The sequence below is a fragment of the Lissotriton vulgaris genome, chromosome 7 (assembly GCF_964263255.1).
Source record: "Lissotriton vulgaris chromosome 7, aLisVul1.2, whole genome shotgun sequence".
NCBI classification, from domain to species: domain Eukaryota; kingdom Metazoa; phylum Chordata; class Amphibia; order Caudata; family Salamandridae; genus Lissotriton; species Lissotriton vulgaris.
In genome coordinates, this window is record NC_141695.1 from 1,522,188,335 (window position 1) to 1,522,205,733 (window position 17,399).

General features: G+C 43.8%; 1 protein-coding gene across 2 annotated transcripts in view; it reads right to left on the reverse strand.

Annotated features, from left to right (window-relative positions):
- RALGAPB (Ral GTPase activating protein non-catalytic subunit beta) overlaps positions 1 to 17,399 on the reverse strand; it is a 1,758,088-nt gene that overhangs the window by 539,579 nt on the left and 1,201,110 nt on the right. For both annotated transcript variants that reach the window (XM_086932393.1, XM_086932392.1), the window contains exon 23: positions 14,288 to 14,446. In XM_086932393.1, coding sequence (XP_086788519.1) covers positions 14,288 to 14,446 — 159 coding nt within the window. The remainder of the gene's footprint in view (positions 1 to 14,287; positions 14,447 to 17,399) is intronic.

The window sequence follows — 17,399 nt, forward strand, 5'->3', positions numbered from 1 at the left end:
GGGCGCCGGAGCCGACTGCTGGCCTCCTCTGCCCCTCTGCCGCTTCTGGAACGGCTTACGGAACTGCTGCTGCTGCTGTTGTGAGTGTCCCGAAGCCTGTCCCCGTCCTCGGCCTTGACCTCCGAACCGCCGTTGGAAAGGGCGGTACTGCTTCTTGGTCTCCTTGGGTTTTTCCAAGCCCACAGCCGTCAGCGTTTCGGCCTCCGCCTTCATGCGGGCCATTTCATCATCAGCGTGCTTCCCGAAGAGGGTCTCCCCGGAAAACGGCAGATTGGCCACCCGCTGCTGCGCGTCCGGTTTCAGGGACGTCAGCCGGAGCCATGCGTGGCGCCGTTGGTTGATCCCGTGGCAGAACCCGTGAGCAGCCAACAGGGAGGAGTCCGCAGCCGCACTGATTATCTGGTTGGCCACCAGCATACCCTCACTCAGGAGTGGTGGCGTGCTGCTTGCGGGCCGCCGTGACGATGACGGAGTCAGGCGGAGGCTCCGCTCTCAAGAAGGCCGGATCCGATTCGGGAGCCCGGTATTTCTTTAGTAGCCTGGAAGGGGCCGCTCTCGTCACAGCCGGGGTGAGAAACAGCGCCATAGCCGGTTCTTCCAAGCCCGGTACCAGGGGCAGGAGGGGACGAGACATGTGCCTCTGATGCAGAGTCTCGAAAATGACGGACGTCTTCGGAGTAGGCACCGTCAGTGTAATGCCTAGCTTCGCCGCGCCCCGCAACAGGACGTCTTGAAAGGCAACCAGGTCGTCTATCGGGGACACTCTGGTGTCCGGCGACCCCGACAGCGTAGGCGAATAGTCCCTGGTCCCAGAAGATCTCGTGCGAGAGCGAGATTCGCGCCTCCTATGGCGGTGTCTCGACCTCGTGGGAGACCTGCGCCTAGAGCGAGAACGGGACCTGCCAGCTCTAGGGCGCTCCTTCGGTTTGCGAGGAGGGGTCTCCCGTGGCTTCTCACGGGGACTCTTCGGAGCCTCCCGGGGCTTCGGTTTCGGGGTCCCCTTGGGAGGAACAGGCAGCGACGGCAGCGAAGTGGACCTCGGCGGAGGGACCACCGGCTGCGGGGCGGGCCCATGAGGTGGGACCGGAGGTGGATCAGAATCCCCCTTAGGAAGTGGTGGTATGGGCGGAGGGTCCTCCTTCGGTACGGGTGGAGGAGGAGGAGTCCCGGGTCGAGATGGAGTGTACACTTCCGAGTACACCGAGCCCGGTGACCCTTTAGGGGACGGTCGCGGGGAGCCATCCCCATCCGCAGGCGACCTCTTCCTCTTGCGACCACCGGAAGTGGCGTGACTCCTGGGGCTAGAGCCCCCTCTGCGCCGTTTGGGAGAAGGAGATCTACTCCTCGGCGCTGACCGCTGTCTGCTGGATGCAGAATGACGCTTCTCCGGCGTCGAACGGCGCTTCCTGGACTCCGGCGTCGAACGTCGTCCCCTCGACGTCGACCCTCTCATCCTCGGCGTCGAACGTCGACTCCTCGGCGTCGATCTCCTCTTGCGCGATCTCTCACGCCGTCCTCTCGACGTCGGGCGGTCCGCCCTCGGCGTCGATCGTCGACGTCGCCTTGTTGTCCCCGACGTCGAGGAGCCCCTCGACGTCGAACGGCGGTGTCGCCTCGACGACGACCGACGGTGTCGCCTCGACGGCGAGCGTCGGTGCCGCTTCGACGGCGAGCGCCGAAACACGTCCCTGCGCCTTCGGCGTCGGTATGAAGACGTCGACGTCGACGAAGACGATGACGTCGACGGCGGCCTCGACGTCGGCTTCTCCTTCGCCGTCGATCCGCCACGCCGTCTCGACCCGGAGCCCCGTGGAGATGGGGAGCACGCCGTCGTCATCCCTCTCGACGCCGTCGTCGAAGCCTTCGACGTCGACGGAGAATGGGACCGTTGGCTGGACTTCCTGCCCCCGGGGAGCCCCCCAGGGGCCTCAGCAGAGGCAGAGGGATCCTTCCCAGGCTGCCCAGACCCACCTGCAGCACGTTGACGCCTATCCTCCAGGCCAGCCAGCCTGATCTTCAATCTGTCCCTGAGGGTCCTAGCAGAAAGCTGCTGGCAGATAGCACACTCCTCAGGGCCATGATTCTCCGGAAGGCACACGATGCAGACATCATGGGGGTCGCTTTTGGCCTTCTTCCTCTCACATGCTGGGCACTTCACAAAGAGGCCAGGCATTTTGGAGCCCCAAAACACCTAAAAACCAGCACAAAAGGGAGAGGAGAGCACCAAGAAATAAACTGTAACACTTTTAAAAGACAAAAGTGCAAAAACGAATTCAATAAACCCTTGAAAAAGGGAGAGCTCAATGCCAGGGTCCTGTAAGCAGGAGCCGGAAAAAAGAACTGAAAGTAAGTTGGACCTGCTATGCATTCTGGGATACTGGGAGAAGTCTAGAAGGTTCTCTTAAAGGCACAGTATCCTGTTTAAGCCACATAATGGCAGCCTATGGGGCTTGTCTGTCCCTACCTTCCTCTCTATCATTCCTGGGTCTTTGACTGGGGAGGCAGGTTTCTCTATGGTAGAAACTAGCAGGCTGGGCTGTGTGTGGTGATTTTTGGTGGAATTTCTAGTTGAAGTACTGGACAGTGTAGCCTGTGGATATAGGCTGCATTATTTGTCTTTAATTCTCTCTTAAGTGTCTTTGCAGTTCCTGCATTCTTTTGACAACTTAAGAGATTATTTTTGATTGCCGGGGTCCACGCACATGGGCGGGACTATTCACTAGATTATGACTATACACAGAGATCCCCTACTACAGAAATACAGTTACCATCACTAGGGGCACCAGGCAAGGGTGCCCTAGCTCACCATTATTATTTGCCCTTTACATTAAGCCTTTTATTGAGTTGTTGGCAGATAATGCTCGGATTACACTATTTGTAGTACATAATGTTCCATACACTATATTCGCCTACGCAGAGGATGTTGCGATAGCCTCCTCTGACCCTGTTGTGGCATTACAAGAGATTGAACGATTAGCAGTGGTATTTGGTCAAGCCTCTGGCTACAAATTAAATGTAATAAAAACACAAATATTGACGTCAGATACTATTTCAATGAATGACCAACGTGTGGAACAGGAAGTACTATACTTGGGTATAAAACTACGCTCGTCCATGCTTGAAATTGTGGATGTTAACGGGGGGGGATTTAGTGATCAATATAAAGAATTCCTTTGACAAATGGTCACGACTACATTTGACACTCATTGGTAGGGTAAATGTGGTTAAAATGAATGTTTTAGCAAAGGTGTTGTACTTATTCAGAGCAGTACCCTTAGAGTTCACTCTACCCCGAATCAAGCAATTACAAACCATCTGTTCAAGATTTATTTGGGCTCCGGGGAGACCAAGAAGAGCCATGCGATTCCTAACTCTTCCGGTTGATCGTGGGGGATTAGCTTTGCCAGATTTTATGTTATATTTTTATACATGCTTTCTTTCAAGGTTGAGAATAATGTTGACTGGAGAATTATTATTTATTTATTTATTTATTTTGTGTACTTATTAAGCGCAGCCTATCACCCAGAGGGCATCTTGGCGCTTTGAACTTCGGCAGACACACAACTCACTGCTCAAACAGAAGGTACATCTAATGTGGCAGAAGCGCCCTCGATATACCAAATGCAGTTAGGACCTGAAACTAAACAATTTTTATTCAAAGAAATAGACGGGAGCTACTTTAAACGCACCAGGTTCAAGGTTTTATCATCAGCATCAAATGTTTGGAAGAAGGTTGGAAAACTATTACAAGCGGGGAAGCTGTCCTCGTATACTCCTACCAATGCTATTAAATTGTTACCTCCAATCTTGTGTGATGTCTTAGCAACGAGGTGGCGGGCACTTGGGATTGTTCATTTGGAGGACTTTGGAGCAGATGGGGCGGTAATTTCTTTTATTGAGTTATCCGTCTGTTTAATTTACTGAAACAACAATTCTTCAAATATTTACAATTTCGTGATTTTATTATTCGGCGAAGGATTGTATGTACTCCCAACTTAGTTATAAATGCTATACAACACCAGGCAAAGATTGAGGGGGGTATACCAGCAATTATTAGTTTACAGGAAAGATGATTTGCAGAAAAAAAGGGATAAATGCACTGAAGTTTTTTCAAGGGAGGCACCTCCTCTAGAGTATGTTATTGCCTTGTCTAAAGAATCCTTAATGTCAGCCAATCTGTGTGTAAAATGTTATAAGACTATTTTTAATTTATATTATACTCCCGCTTTTATGGCTAAGTGGACAAGTGGACATGATGGGAAATGTTTTCGTTGTAATGATAATGCGGATGTTTTACATATTTTTTTCAAATGTGGGAAGCTGAAGCATTTTTGTGCGCACATTGGAAAATTTATAAGTGATTTAATTGGCAAAACATTTATTATAACTCTGTTATTATGATATTGGGGACAGATATTCAATTCAGAAGGGGTGGGGAACTCCATAAACATCGTCATCTTATATTTTTTGCTATGACTCTAGCAAGATTGTGTATTGCTAACACCTGGCTTCAAGTGGATCCCCCTTCTTATTTCCAATGGAAAAGTAGAATGCGTAATCTCTTCAACTTGGAATTTAGTTTGTATGCTGTTAAAGGGGTGAACAAACGGAAAGTCGGTAGGGATTTGTGGGGCCCTTCTCGGATTACATGAATGTGCCAATATGATGAATTAATGTAATTGATTTATGTATTGTAATAGCTCTTCTTTTATCGTTTGTTGTTTTGGAATTGCTGTGGTATCAATAAATAAATTTTTTTTTAAATTGAAATATTGCAGATTCTCCCTTTACTGTGCTCCTATCATCAAAGTCGAATTTGAGCTTATAAGGGTGCACCTTATAGATAACTGAACCCCCCCCCCCCACCCCTGTGATACCTGGGGGTCCCTAATATGCCAAATCATTGTAGGTTATCCATTTTTAAGTGCCCCTACCACCAACATCGAGTTTGGGCACAATTTACTTTTTAAAAGCATTCCTGGTACCCAGGGCTGTTTTTAAACTGATCTCAGGCTTCAGCAGTGCATACAGGCATGTGCAGAAAAAGCTGATGGCCTCCAAACTGCCATACCACAGGGTACTGGGGACTTCTAGGTAGTTTAAATCCTCTGTCCTATTATGTACTAGGTGCTTATGTGGTAGGTCATGCAAATTACAGGGGTACCCCACCATACCATAGTGTACCCTAGTGTATGTTAGGTGTTTTAACTGTATTCTAATGTGTCTCTTTCAGCTTAGCACTGGCCCTGGGCATGGTTAGGCAGAGCCCATCGTCAGTCAAAATCAGTTACCACCAGTATCAGTCAGCAAAAAGTTGGGGGGTGTCCAGGGCACAGGATGACTTTGCAACACCCTCTCTCCCTTCTACTGTCTCCTCCACCACATATGTGGTGCAAGAAGCTATCTACAAACCTTCTTGCATAAATTACGCACAGGACACAGCCATTTTGCCTTCCAAACAACACTGCGTTATTTGCAGGCGCAACCATCAGCGCTTTAATACAGTCGGGTTGAGCTTGCGCAATATAAAACTGCAAAAAGAGGCCAAAAACATAGCCGTCGTCCAAAGGTACATGGAGACTTATCACGGGGGTTGTCAACTTCTACTAAAAAAGCTGAGTGTTTTCACCAGAGCCCAAAGGACAGATTAGGTCATGTGAGTCTGAGGACTTAAAAAAAACAACAACAAAAATCAGTATTTGAAGTAAATAATATTAGTAGTGTCTGAACGTATTGGCCCTGCCTCATAACTGGTACTCTTCTCAAGGCGCACTCCACTTATTTTGGAACCTGTATGCGTGTTTGGATTGGTCATTTCACTAATAATATAGTTATGTAGCGCTTCACAGGTCCCTGCTGGGGGCTTAATTTGAGCCGAGGTCTACCGGTGTGCACATTGGCACTAAGTATTAGAACACTTTTTTGTCAATCACACATGTGTGATTCTTAACTAAAGTAAAGTAAAAAGATGCTTGCATCAGTATGAGCCAGTTCCGCTTCAACAGCAGCAATGTAACATAGGTTTGAGTCTTGGCGTCGGCTCAACACCCTGTGATTCTGAGCAAATCACTAAATCTTTCCCACGTCTACCCAAAAGGAATGTTTCTTTGGATAATCTACCTGGTAAAGCGTTCAAATACAGTCTATATAAAACTGCAAAAATGGGCCAAAAACACAGTCGTCGTCCAAAGGTATGGAGACATATTACGGGGGTGTTGTCTACTTCTATTAAAAAAGCTGTGCGTTTTCGCCAGAGCCCAAGGGACAGATTAACCAAACCATTAAACGTAGGGTCATGTAAGTCTGAGGAGCTTAAAAAAAAAACAAAAAAAAAAAACAAACAAAAAAAACTTTCAGTATTTGAAGTTAATAATATTAGTAGTGTCTTCAGTGATAGGCCCTGTGCTACAGTTTGATCTATTGGCATTGTAAATATAAATGTCTTTTATTTCTGTTTACAAAACCTAAAAGCAGTGCGCAAACATCACTTGCAGGTTTTATAAACGCATAAATTAAAAGGCAGTATAGTTTACAATGGCAATAGATCAAAGTCGCAATCGCGAGACCTATTGCACTGTGAGGGCTTGTTTTGTTAGGCATGGGGAGATTAAGTGATTTGCCCCGAATCACAGGATGGTGAGCTCCGAGGTCAAGACTCGAACCCGGTTCCCCAGCATTGAGGTAGACTGCTTTAGCCATTAGGCTGCATCCCCTCCCCTTGTTTAGACTTGTACCCATATAGGGGAAGAGGATAAATTGGTCCTGGTTTCTTTGTAGAATAGTAGCAGGTTTTTAGATTCTTCAAAGATCCACTTTAGAGCGGGTGAAAGGGGGCATATAAATTCAATAAAAAAAGGCTCGCTCATATGCAGAGGGCTGCAGTGATTTTGCTGACATGTCGACCACTGGGCGCCATCTTGATGCAGACTGGCATTCCTTCGGAGTGCCACTGGCACGGGCACTATGCACACACACCGCAGGTTCCATTAAATATCTACTGTTCTGATAAGGGCCTGAGCAACTGGCATGACAACCAAGAAGTCACATAGTGGCACAATAAGGAAAAGAAAATGTAGCAGCACCACTGATCTTGGAAGCTCCTCTCGAATCATCCAACAAATTGAGTAGGAACAGGAGCAGGAATAGACAATTAAAACATAAATCCACACAAAATGTAAATGCTAATGCCCCCAATAAAGTCTGAAAAAGTGTCCATAACTACAATAAACTTTGCAAAAAACGCTACATTAAAACCAGCATCCAGACACACAGAGTAAAATTGCTCTATTAAAACTAAAATCAGCTCTTCTAAAAAATTAAATTAAAAAAGATGCCTCCACGAAACAGACAGCACTGTGTCACTTACAGATTAAAAAGGGTGTTGGTTTTAGGGCTCATATGTGTAGTAATCAGAAAGAGACTTCTTGATGGTTTGATCCAGTTTATTCTTAGGAGACAGCTTACACAACCACCACGAACAGATGCACAGCTGTAACTGATACTCATAGAACATTACACTCCCAAGGATCCCTAAGAATCCCCAGGCAGAACGAACCAAAACAATTCTGAATAGAACATGGGAAAGGGAGTACATGAATAAGTGGAGAGTAAAGCATGGAATGGAATACTACACACCTTCCCCCCTAAAAAAAACCAAAAAACACAAAAAAAAAATAACTTAAAGGTAGTAATCATGCAACTTAGCAGGAGTATGTTTCACACGAATGCTTTTCCTAAGAGAAGAAACATCATTAAGAACCACAGGACAAGATATGGAAACATTTTCACTAACAGGAACATCAACGTGGCTAGAAGGTGGTCCAGTGATCTGGCTGCTATTGTCAGACATGGACGGATTGCAATTGACAGGCAGTGGTTCAGTGGTCGGGTTGTTATTGTCAGACATGGACGGATTACAATTGCTAGGCACAGGAACAGCACGATCAACACTCTGGCTCTCGCAATCAAAAGAGTTAAACAAAGGAGAAAAAGATGCATCGTTCTGATCACACAAAGGCTTGGCAGTGGTAAGATCATTAGAGGAGGATGGTGCAGAACAAGATTCAGTATTAGAAGGATCTAAACCTTTACATAGTGAAATCCTTCTAAAATTCCATATTTTCCCATCCTCAACCCTTACAGCCTTTGAAAATACTTCAATAACCTTGCAAGGGTTTGACCACTTATTCCACTTATTGTCAAAGGCTCTGCCTAATTTCACGCGGACAAAATCACCCACTCTGACCTTCTGACAGGAACTTTTAGTGGACAAAAAATTAGCTTTCATTCTTTCCTGATATCTCAAAACTCTGTCCTTAACACAAGCAGGATCTATAGAAGAATCAGCAGGTACCTTAACTTTCATCCACTAAGGCAGGAGTTTGGAACCAGGCTTTCTGCCTCTAAGCAATTCAAAGGGGGAAAACCCTGTGACAGAGTTAGGTGACGTGCGATAAGACAGTAAGGTGGAACGCAGGGTTTTTTTCCAGTCTAGATTGCTTTTAACAGCCAGCTGAATAGACTCTTTGATGACACGGTTAAAGCGTTCCGTCTGACCATTGGCTTGCGGATTATAGTTCGACACCCTTTTGTGCACGATGCCACACCTCTGGATGAATGACAAAAATTCTTTGCTTATAAATTGCGGACCATTATCCGATACAATCTCCGCGGGAATCCCTTCTCTACAAAAAACCTCATCAAGGAATTGAATAATTTGAGTGGAACCAACTTTGTCAACAATTTTTAGCTCTGGCCACTTGGAAAAATAATCGATAAGGACCAGGCCAAACACATTTTGGTGGGGAAATAAGTTAAGAGGTCCAATTATGTCAATGCCTAATTTCTTCCAAGGACAAGAGACAAATTCAATGGGAGAAGTAGCAACAGACAATGGTTTAACAGTCTTGTCACTTTTATCACAGGGGGAACATGAACGAACCCATTTGTCGACCATTCTGTCTACACCAGGCCACCAATAGAACTCGCGGATGCGTCTTTTGGTGCCAGACATGCCCATATGGCCTTCATGGGCCATGGAAATAATTCTTTCTCTCAAGGAAATGGGAGGAATGATTTTATCGCCACGAAAAACAAAACCATGGTCGAACATAAGTTCATCATTTACCTTGAAAAAAGAAAGGATATCCCCAGATAAGTATCGCTCTTGGGGCCAACCATATTGTAGATGTCTAGTTAAAGCAGCAAGATTAGAATCATTCGCCATAGCTTCCCTCCACTCAACTTCAGAAATACTAGAAGAAGCACCAGCTAGACCACAATCGTTGACATCATCGATATTAAAAACAACCTCTGATTCATTGTTCCAATTACCAGAAAAAATAGAATTGATTAAAGGCAGCCTGGACATGCAGTCGGCATGCACATTTAACCGCCCAGGAACATATTCAACAATACATTGAAATTCTTGCAACTTGGCTGCAAGACGTGCTAGGCGCGCTGTTAAGGTCCTGCCCCCACCAGCTGCCAGCATGTTGATTAGAGGCTTATGGTCGGTTCTTAAACGGAACCTAGTTCCCCAAAGAAATTGTCTAAAATGTTCAGAAGCCCAGGTACAAGCTAGTAGCTCTTTTTCAATTGTGGAGTAATTGAATTCAGCGCCCCGCAAGGTTCTTGAAGCGTAAGACACAACGTACTCCTCACCTCTGTCTTTTTGCATTAAAACTGAGCCTAAGCCAACGTTGCTCGCATCAACACACACTATACATTCGTTGTCTAAATCAAATGGTCTTAAAAAAGGAGCATTAATGATTTCTTGCTTCAGTGACTCAAAAGCATGTTGCTGATCGCTATTCCACACAAACTTCGCATCCTTCTTCAATAACACCCTGAGGGGATGGACTTTGGAAGCATAATCTTGGACGAATTTGCTATAAAACTCTGTGAGACCAAGAAAGGAAACAAGTTGTTCTTTGTTCAAGGGAGAAGGGGCTTTGGATATGCTCTTGACATGGTTGAGTTTAGGTTTGATTCCCAGGGCTGAAATCTCATGGCCGAGGTATTCGACCTGATTTTGTCTGAATTTACATTTGGATAATTTAAGTGTCAGCCCATATTCTTGCACCCTTTCCAAGACTTTTACCAGATTTTTATCATGCTCCTCAAAATTTTTCCCGTGTATTAGGATGTCATCCTGAAAGGCGATTGCGCCCTCACATCCTTCTAGTACTGTCTTCATGAGGCGTTGGAAGACGGACGCCGCACTAGCTAAGCCGAATGGCATACGACAATACTGAAATAAACCCTCGGGTGTAATGAAAGTGGTTAGGAATTTAGAGTCTTCGTGTAAAATTACCTGATGGTAAGCGCTGGTTAGGTCTAGTGTGGAGAAAACACAGGCGCCAGAAAGGGTGGAAATGAGCTTGTGTATGTGGGGTAAAGGATGCCTATCAATCCAGATCTCCTTGTTAAGGCTACGGAGATCTACACACAAACGAAGCTCGCCGTTGCTCTTAAGGGATAAAACAACGGGCGAAACCCATGGGGATGACTCAACTGGTTCGATGATCTTTTTGGAAACCAGATCTGATAAAATTAATTTTAATTTATCACGGTAGGCCAAGGGTACATTTCTAACCCTATGACGGACAGGAACAGCTGATTCCTTAAGTATAATGCGGTGTTTGAAGTTAGCAAAAACCCCCAAATTGTCATTGAAGATACAAGGGAAATCTCTTTTTAATTGGGAAATAAAGTCATTTTCCGGAGGAACGACATAAACAGGGGGAGAGGCATTGGGATCAAGTTTGATACCTAAATCAAACTGATGGGGCCAGCATAAAATGGAAGCCCCTTTCGAGGAAACGTAAACCTTCCCCTTAGTAGTTCTATCTTTAAACCTGATCTCCGCCCACATGTAACCTTCAAGGCCTATCTTCTTCCCTGTGTACCCTCCAGGATGTATATCAGGTGGTAAAAGTTCCTTTGAGGACCAAAATTTGTCAAAAACATCCTTGCCAATTATGGTGTACCAGGCGCATGAGTCGATAAGCATGGAGATTTCCACACCATTAATAAGAATAATATCACTGGGAAAACCTTTGCACTCAGTATCACCAACACACAACATCGTATTAATTTCAGACGGTTGTTCACAGTCATCATACTCTTCATGTGATAAGAAATTAATCTTCTGCGAGGACTTACACATTTTGGTGAAATGACCTGACTTTTTGCATTTAACGCAAATTTTGTTCCAAGCAGGACACCCTTTATAATTTCCCACGTGATCATTAGCACCACATCTATAACAAATTATAGGAGACTTCCTTTGGAAGGATCTATTGTCTCTGCCAAAATTGTCTCTTTTGGTAGAATTTTAAGTAGGTTTCCTGTAATTAGGAGGATTCCTGACTAAGGAAACTTCCGGAATGGTTACTTTAGTTTTAGTTTCATGGCCTCTTATTTCATTAACAAACAATTCCGATTGCTCAATACCTTTGGCAATGTTTAGGACAGCATTAAGAGAGGACTCAGTGCCCATCCATAGACGTTCCTGTATCTTTTTGCTCTTGGTACGCATCATGATTTGATCCCTTAAGACTTGGTCAAAATCTATAGTTTCAAAGGAGCAAGAACTAGCTAATGTGCGTAGAGCAGCTACATAGGTTTCTATGGATTCATCTTCTTTTTGAATTCTAGAATAGAATTTAAATTGTTCCATCACTGTATTAATTTTCTTCCAAATCTGATGCTTAATTGCTTGATAACCACATCAAAAACATTTATATCACCTGCACCAGTATTATCAATAGGTGGTAGACTTTCCAACTCTTTGAGACCGGCACCACCTAGACAATTTTTTAACAAGGCGAGTTTCCTTTTAGGGGAACAGCCATCTTCTTCTACCACATCTACATAGGCTAAAAAGGTTGGATACCAAAGGTCCCATTCTACTTTGGGATCACCAGCCGAAGGTAAAAAATGTGCAGGTGAAATTATGTTGTTCGACATTTTTTTTAAAATAATATTAAAAATACTATAGGAAAGAAAATGCAAAATAAAGGTCACAGTTATTTGATTGAATAAATTGTCAAAACATAGTTGTACAATAATAGCATTGAAGAAAGTTCGGAATACCTTCTCTGTGATAAAGATGCCCTTGTAACCAACACTGCAACAAGAATGTAAATTAGGGAACAGAATAAGCTAAGGTACATAAATAACTGTGGTAATGATCGAGGTAATGGGTTAAATCACATAAATAGTTGTGGCGTTAAAACAGATTAAAAAAAAAAAACGGGACTCGGATCGGAGGCTGTTGTCATGGTGATCCAAGATGGTTGCTGGAACGCAGCGCTGTGCGTGGAGCGACGCTGTCCGATGACGCAGGTACACGCAGAGGCGGAGTGTGCAGATGACGCGTCGAATCCAAGAGCGTAGTGAAGAGCTTCTGGCAGCGAGTGGAGCGCACGCGAAGAGAAAGGTGAGTCTCGTGTGCTTTTTTTGAAAGATGCTCTTCCACAATGAAGTTGTAGTGAAAGCCAAAAACGCCACAAAAACACCAGCAGAACGGGGACTTCACACGGAGGAAAAACAGAACAGAGTAGATGTGAGATGAAATCCAACAGGTTGTAAACGAATGGTCATTCGAATTCCCAAATGTGATAAAAATGCACAAAACACGAAGAAACAGCCGCAGGTGCAATCAAGGCACATCGAGTAAGAAATACTGCCGCTGGTGTTATAGTTTGACACATAAAGAATTATAAAAGTACCTTAGATGAGTCCACAGTGCAAACGGTGAACGCTGTCTCCAAACTGGATTTTTCTTCTTTCTTTTTTTCTTTTGTATTTTTAAAAAAAAAAAAAGACGGGTCCTGTTTAAGCTTCAGGCTTGATATCCCGATCGTCGCCAGAATATGTAGTAATCAGAAAGAGACTTCTTGATGGTTTGATCCAGTTTATTCTTAGGAGACAGCTTACACAACCACCACGAACAGATGCACAGCTGTAACTGATACTCATAGAACATTACACTCCCAAGGATCCCTAAGAATCCCCAGGCAGAACGAACCAAAACAATTCTGAATAGAACATGGGAAAGGGAGTACATGAATAAGTGGAGAGTAAAGCATGGAATGGAATACTACAATATGCAGGGCAGGTGCATTAAATACCTGCTCTGCTGAGCTGGCTGTTGAGCAATAAAAGGATGGCAGCCAAATATTGGCACAATAGGGAAAATAAAAATGGCAGTACCACAGGTCAGAGAACCTTCCCTCGAACCAGTCGGCAAAATGAGCCAAGGTAGCATGAGAACCAGTGCTTTAAATGGGCAGGTACTATCAAGTACTCAGCACCTGCATTTCTTTAATAAGGAAGGGATAGTACCAGCTCTACTCAGACTGCACCAAATCTTTCAATGGGTGAGTACCGGAACTTCAACAGCAAACAAGCACTTTGTGACAAGGAGTACCTGAGCTTCTATATTTCCATTTCAAGGACTGATGAGAACAATGCTTACAATCCATTGGTCTGAAATGTTTTGGAACCCAATTTTGTGGAAAAAGGAAGACAGACTCTAACAGGGTTAAAATCATTATCAGTCAGTGACACTGTAGTCCTGGTACTATGTGTAGTATAGTAAAACAGGACTATTAAATAGGGTATAACCCTTTATACCACTTCCTATGGGGAGGAGTGTGGGGAAAAAAGTGTAATTTGTGCTTTTAGGTGCCTTCCCTTAGAAGGGGATTGGTTACATTCATAGACCAGGACAGGGGCGCGGAAGGACGAAGTTGTAATAAGGATTTTTTAAGCTAATTTTGCTTGAATTTTGGCACAGTTTAAATAAGGAAGCTGCAGAATAGTAAGCATAAGAAGGCAGGCCTCCGCCTGCGCGCACGTGATCTGGAACAACATCTCCATGGACATCAGAATTGCTAAGGTCCTCCTACTATTCAGAAACAAATTAATGCCATATCTTTAAAGATCACTACTACCTTACACGATATGAAAATCCTTTTTACCTTTCTCACTGTAAACAATCTTGAATCGTTGTCTTGACTTTGCTAACTGTTCAGTGCTGCTTTGCTCCCACGTATGTTTGTGCTTCACAAGTACGTGCTTACATGGACATGCATTTTACAAAGCAATGCCATCCATGTCTTCAAACAGATTCGGGTTTGCTCAAATGTATCTCTTTAACTGTTACTTTGCTCTATTTACTACCAGTACAATTCAGTACCCCTGGGTGTCAACTGACACTATACAGGACACAAATAAAAAATATTTACTTTGCAACAGAGATCCAGGAATACCTTACCTCTCTGCTAGTTTTCTGACCAGTCTTCATGTAGAAAACAAAAACTGTATCGAAAGGACGACAAGGCAGCAGATCCAGGTATCCAATGTCATCAAAAAAGCCTGCGATATATGAATCAAGTGCAATAAGATGAGGAGGTAGACGACTATTTGCAGGTTCCTGTCAAGCATATAAAAATACGATAAGAAAAAAGGATACAATTACTTTGCTTAATTTTACCTGTGTGAGCTATTTATTTATGACGCAAAACTAAACAAATTTCATGCCAAAATTGTGTTTATGAAAACAAGTATTAGTTAGTCACAATACTATTATATAATTCCACATTTGTAAACCGCAAACCTGTCACCCCTAAGGGTATCCATGCATGTTTTTTTATCACTACGAAACAATATAGGGTGAGGCTATACCACTGCTACCAAACAAATTATAAACTCATATGGCAGTTCCATAGCAAAATATAAAAGCACTTAAAATAATCCAGTTGAGGTAGCTCTGCAGTCTTAACTCATGCCCCCAGGCTCAGTAACCCTCACAAATGGCATCACAGATGACCTTTCAAAAGACAACCATTGTTGACAATATAGCACCAATTACAGTTATCATGATATCACTGAAGCCGTTCAAGGACACTGCAGTGTGCAACTTTCAGCAGACGGATGAGGCTTAGGACTTGTCTTGAGCCATGCCCTACAAGAAAGAAGAAAGAGTGCAGAGGCCAGAGACTGCTTCAGATGTGTCCTGTGAGCTCTTAGTAGAAAGTCTGGCCTCTAAGTCTGACCTACACTGAGGAACAAGGGTTACCTGCTTCATCCATCCCAAGGAGGCTCTGGGTGCAGGGCCTACCCGGTGACAACAATGTAACCTCAAGAGCTATGTGGCTCTAAATCTACACCCTACTCTCAACCTTCAAGAATTGTTCAGGGGATAATGTGTGCAGGGTATAAACTTGTGCCAGGTCAGCGCATAGAGTACTGAATGGTCATGCCTTCGACTTTCGGTACAGGATCTCCTCTCTACACATCTTCCCGCGGGGCCCACTGGAAATACCATTCAGAAGGGTCTTCGGTTGCAGCCCACCAGGCAAAGGCTAAAGACAGCACAGAGTATACTCTTTGCTGGGCCTGACTATAAATAAGTATCCTTTAACCTAGAGCCTCCTGGGTTTCTCTATCACGATGCACACTGCCCTGAAATCATAGGCTGCACATAGTGGCTTCAGTCAGACAACCGATTATGGCAATGGTTATGTGATGGAACTAGTGATGTAACCAATATCGTCATTTGTGATAGTATCTGTGACATTATGTGTAAGGGCATTAGCATTGCACTGGGGGTATTTAAGGTTTTCATAGCTAGCTGAACTAGCAAATTCCATGTCTTTATTTGTTTAGAGTCATACATGCTGCTTAATAACGACTCAGCTCTTTTTACTCTTCAACTGCTTCCATCACGACCTAATCGTAACATTACCTAAAGTTTTTTCAATCAATTTAAAAGATTTTTTTATATGATATACTATGTATCCATGCCTCCATAAGGCATTCAGCTCAGCAGCCAGGAGAGTCTCATCATGATTTACTTGTAGCTTTGCCTTTCATGAGTCATGGCTTCACCCAACTCTCAACAACGGCTACATTACATTCTGCGGATCTGCATATATGGTGTTTATGCCATGCTGTTTCATTGTGGTTAAATCCATACATCTGCAGGTAAACATATATTAGTTTTTTGGGTTCTTTTATTCCAGTAAGTGCAGTGGTATGAAAGGATTATGCTACTTACCCAGTAAACATCTGTTCTTGGCATGTAGAGCTGTAGATTCACATGCTTTGCATACTCCTGCCATCTAGTGTTTGATACAGATGCTAGCAAGTTGTTTTTCATCAAAGAAGTCTTTCCCAGTCTCGAGATAAGGTGACTCCTCCTTTCGGTGATAGTGCGCATGGCAATCGACTCCACTGTTAGGTTGTTTTCCCGCAAGAGTGTGAGAATAGAGTAAGTGAGTTTAGTACAGAGATGTCCATGCATATGTAATGTAATAATGCAAAACTGCAACAACTACAGATGCCCAGGGAGGTGGGAGAGTGCATGTGAATCTACAGCTCTACATTCCAAGAACAGATGCTTACCGGCTAAGTAGCATAATCTATTTGAGGCATGTGTGCTGTAGATGCAAATGCTTTGCATAGACTATGTAGCAGTATTCTCCCAAAGCAGTGGCTAACCAGTAGACATTGCAGCGGTTTGTAAAAGTGTCTTTAGCACTGCTTGCCCTACATTGGCTTGTTGACATGCTAACACATCCACACAGTAGTGTTTGATACATGTGTGTGGTGTGGACCATGTTGCTGCCTCACAAAGTTCAGCTATAGGGGTATTACCTAGATAGGCCATAGACGCTCCTATTTTACGAATGGAATGTGCTCTAGGAGGTATAAAGTTCTTTTAGCTTTAGCATAGCAGGTTTGAATACATTTAACAATCCATCTTACAATACCAGATTTAAAAATCAGATTGCCTTTGTGAGGTGTAGCAAATTACACAAACAATTGTTTTGTTTTACGAAAATCCTTTGCTCGTTCAATATAATACAATAACGCTCCTTAGGCATCAATAGTATGAAAAGCTCTTTCTGCTACAGAATAAGGTTGAGGAAAGAACACAGGTAACTCAACTGATTGGTTGATATGAAAAGCAGAGACGACTTTGGAAAGGAATTTTGGGCTGATGCGAAGAACTACTCTGTCTTTATGAAGTTGAAAGAAGGGTTCTTCTAATGTTAATGCTTGTAGCTCACCAACTCTCCTAATGAAGTGATCGCAATGAGGAAGGCAACTTTTCATGAAATAAACCGTAGCTGACAGTTGAGTAATGGCTCAAAAGGTGGACCCATGAGCTGTGTAAGCTCAATGTTCAGATTCCAAACTGGTGCAGAAGGTACCCTGGTTAGTATTACTCTTTTCAGGCCCTCCATAAAGGCTTTAATTACTGGAACTTTAAACAAAGTAGATGTCTGTTTTGCAAATATGCAGCTACTGCAGCAAGATGCAATCAAATGGAAGTCTAAGCTAAACCAGTAAATGCAGAAGGTAACCAATAATATTTTGAA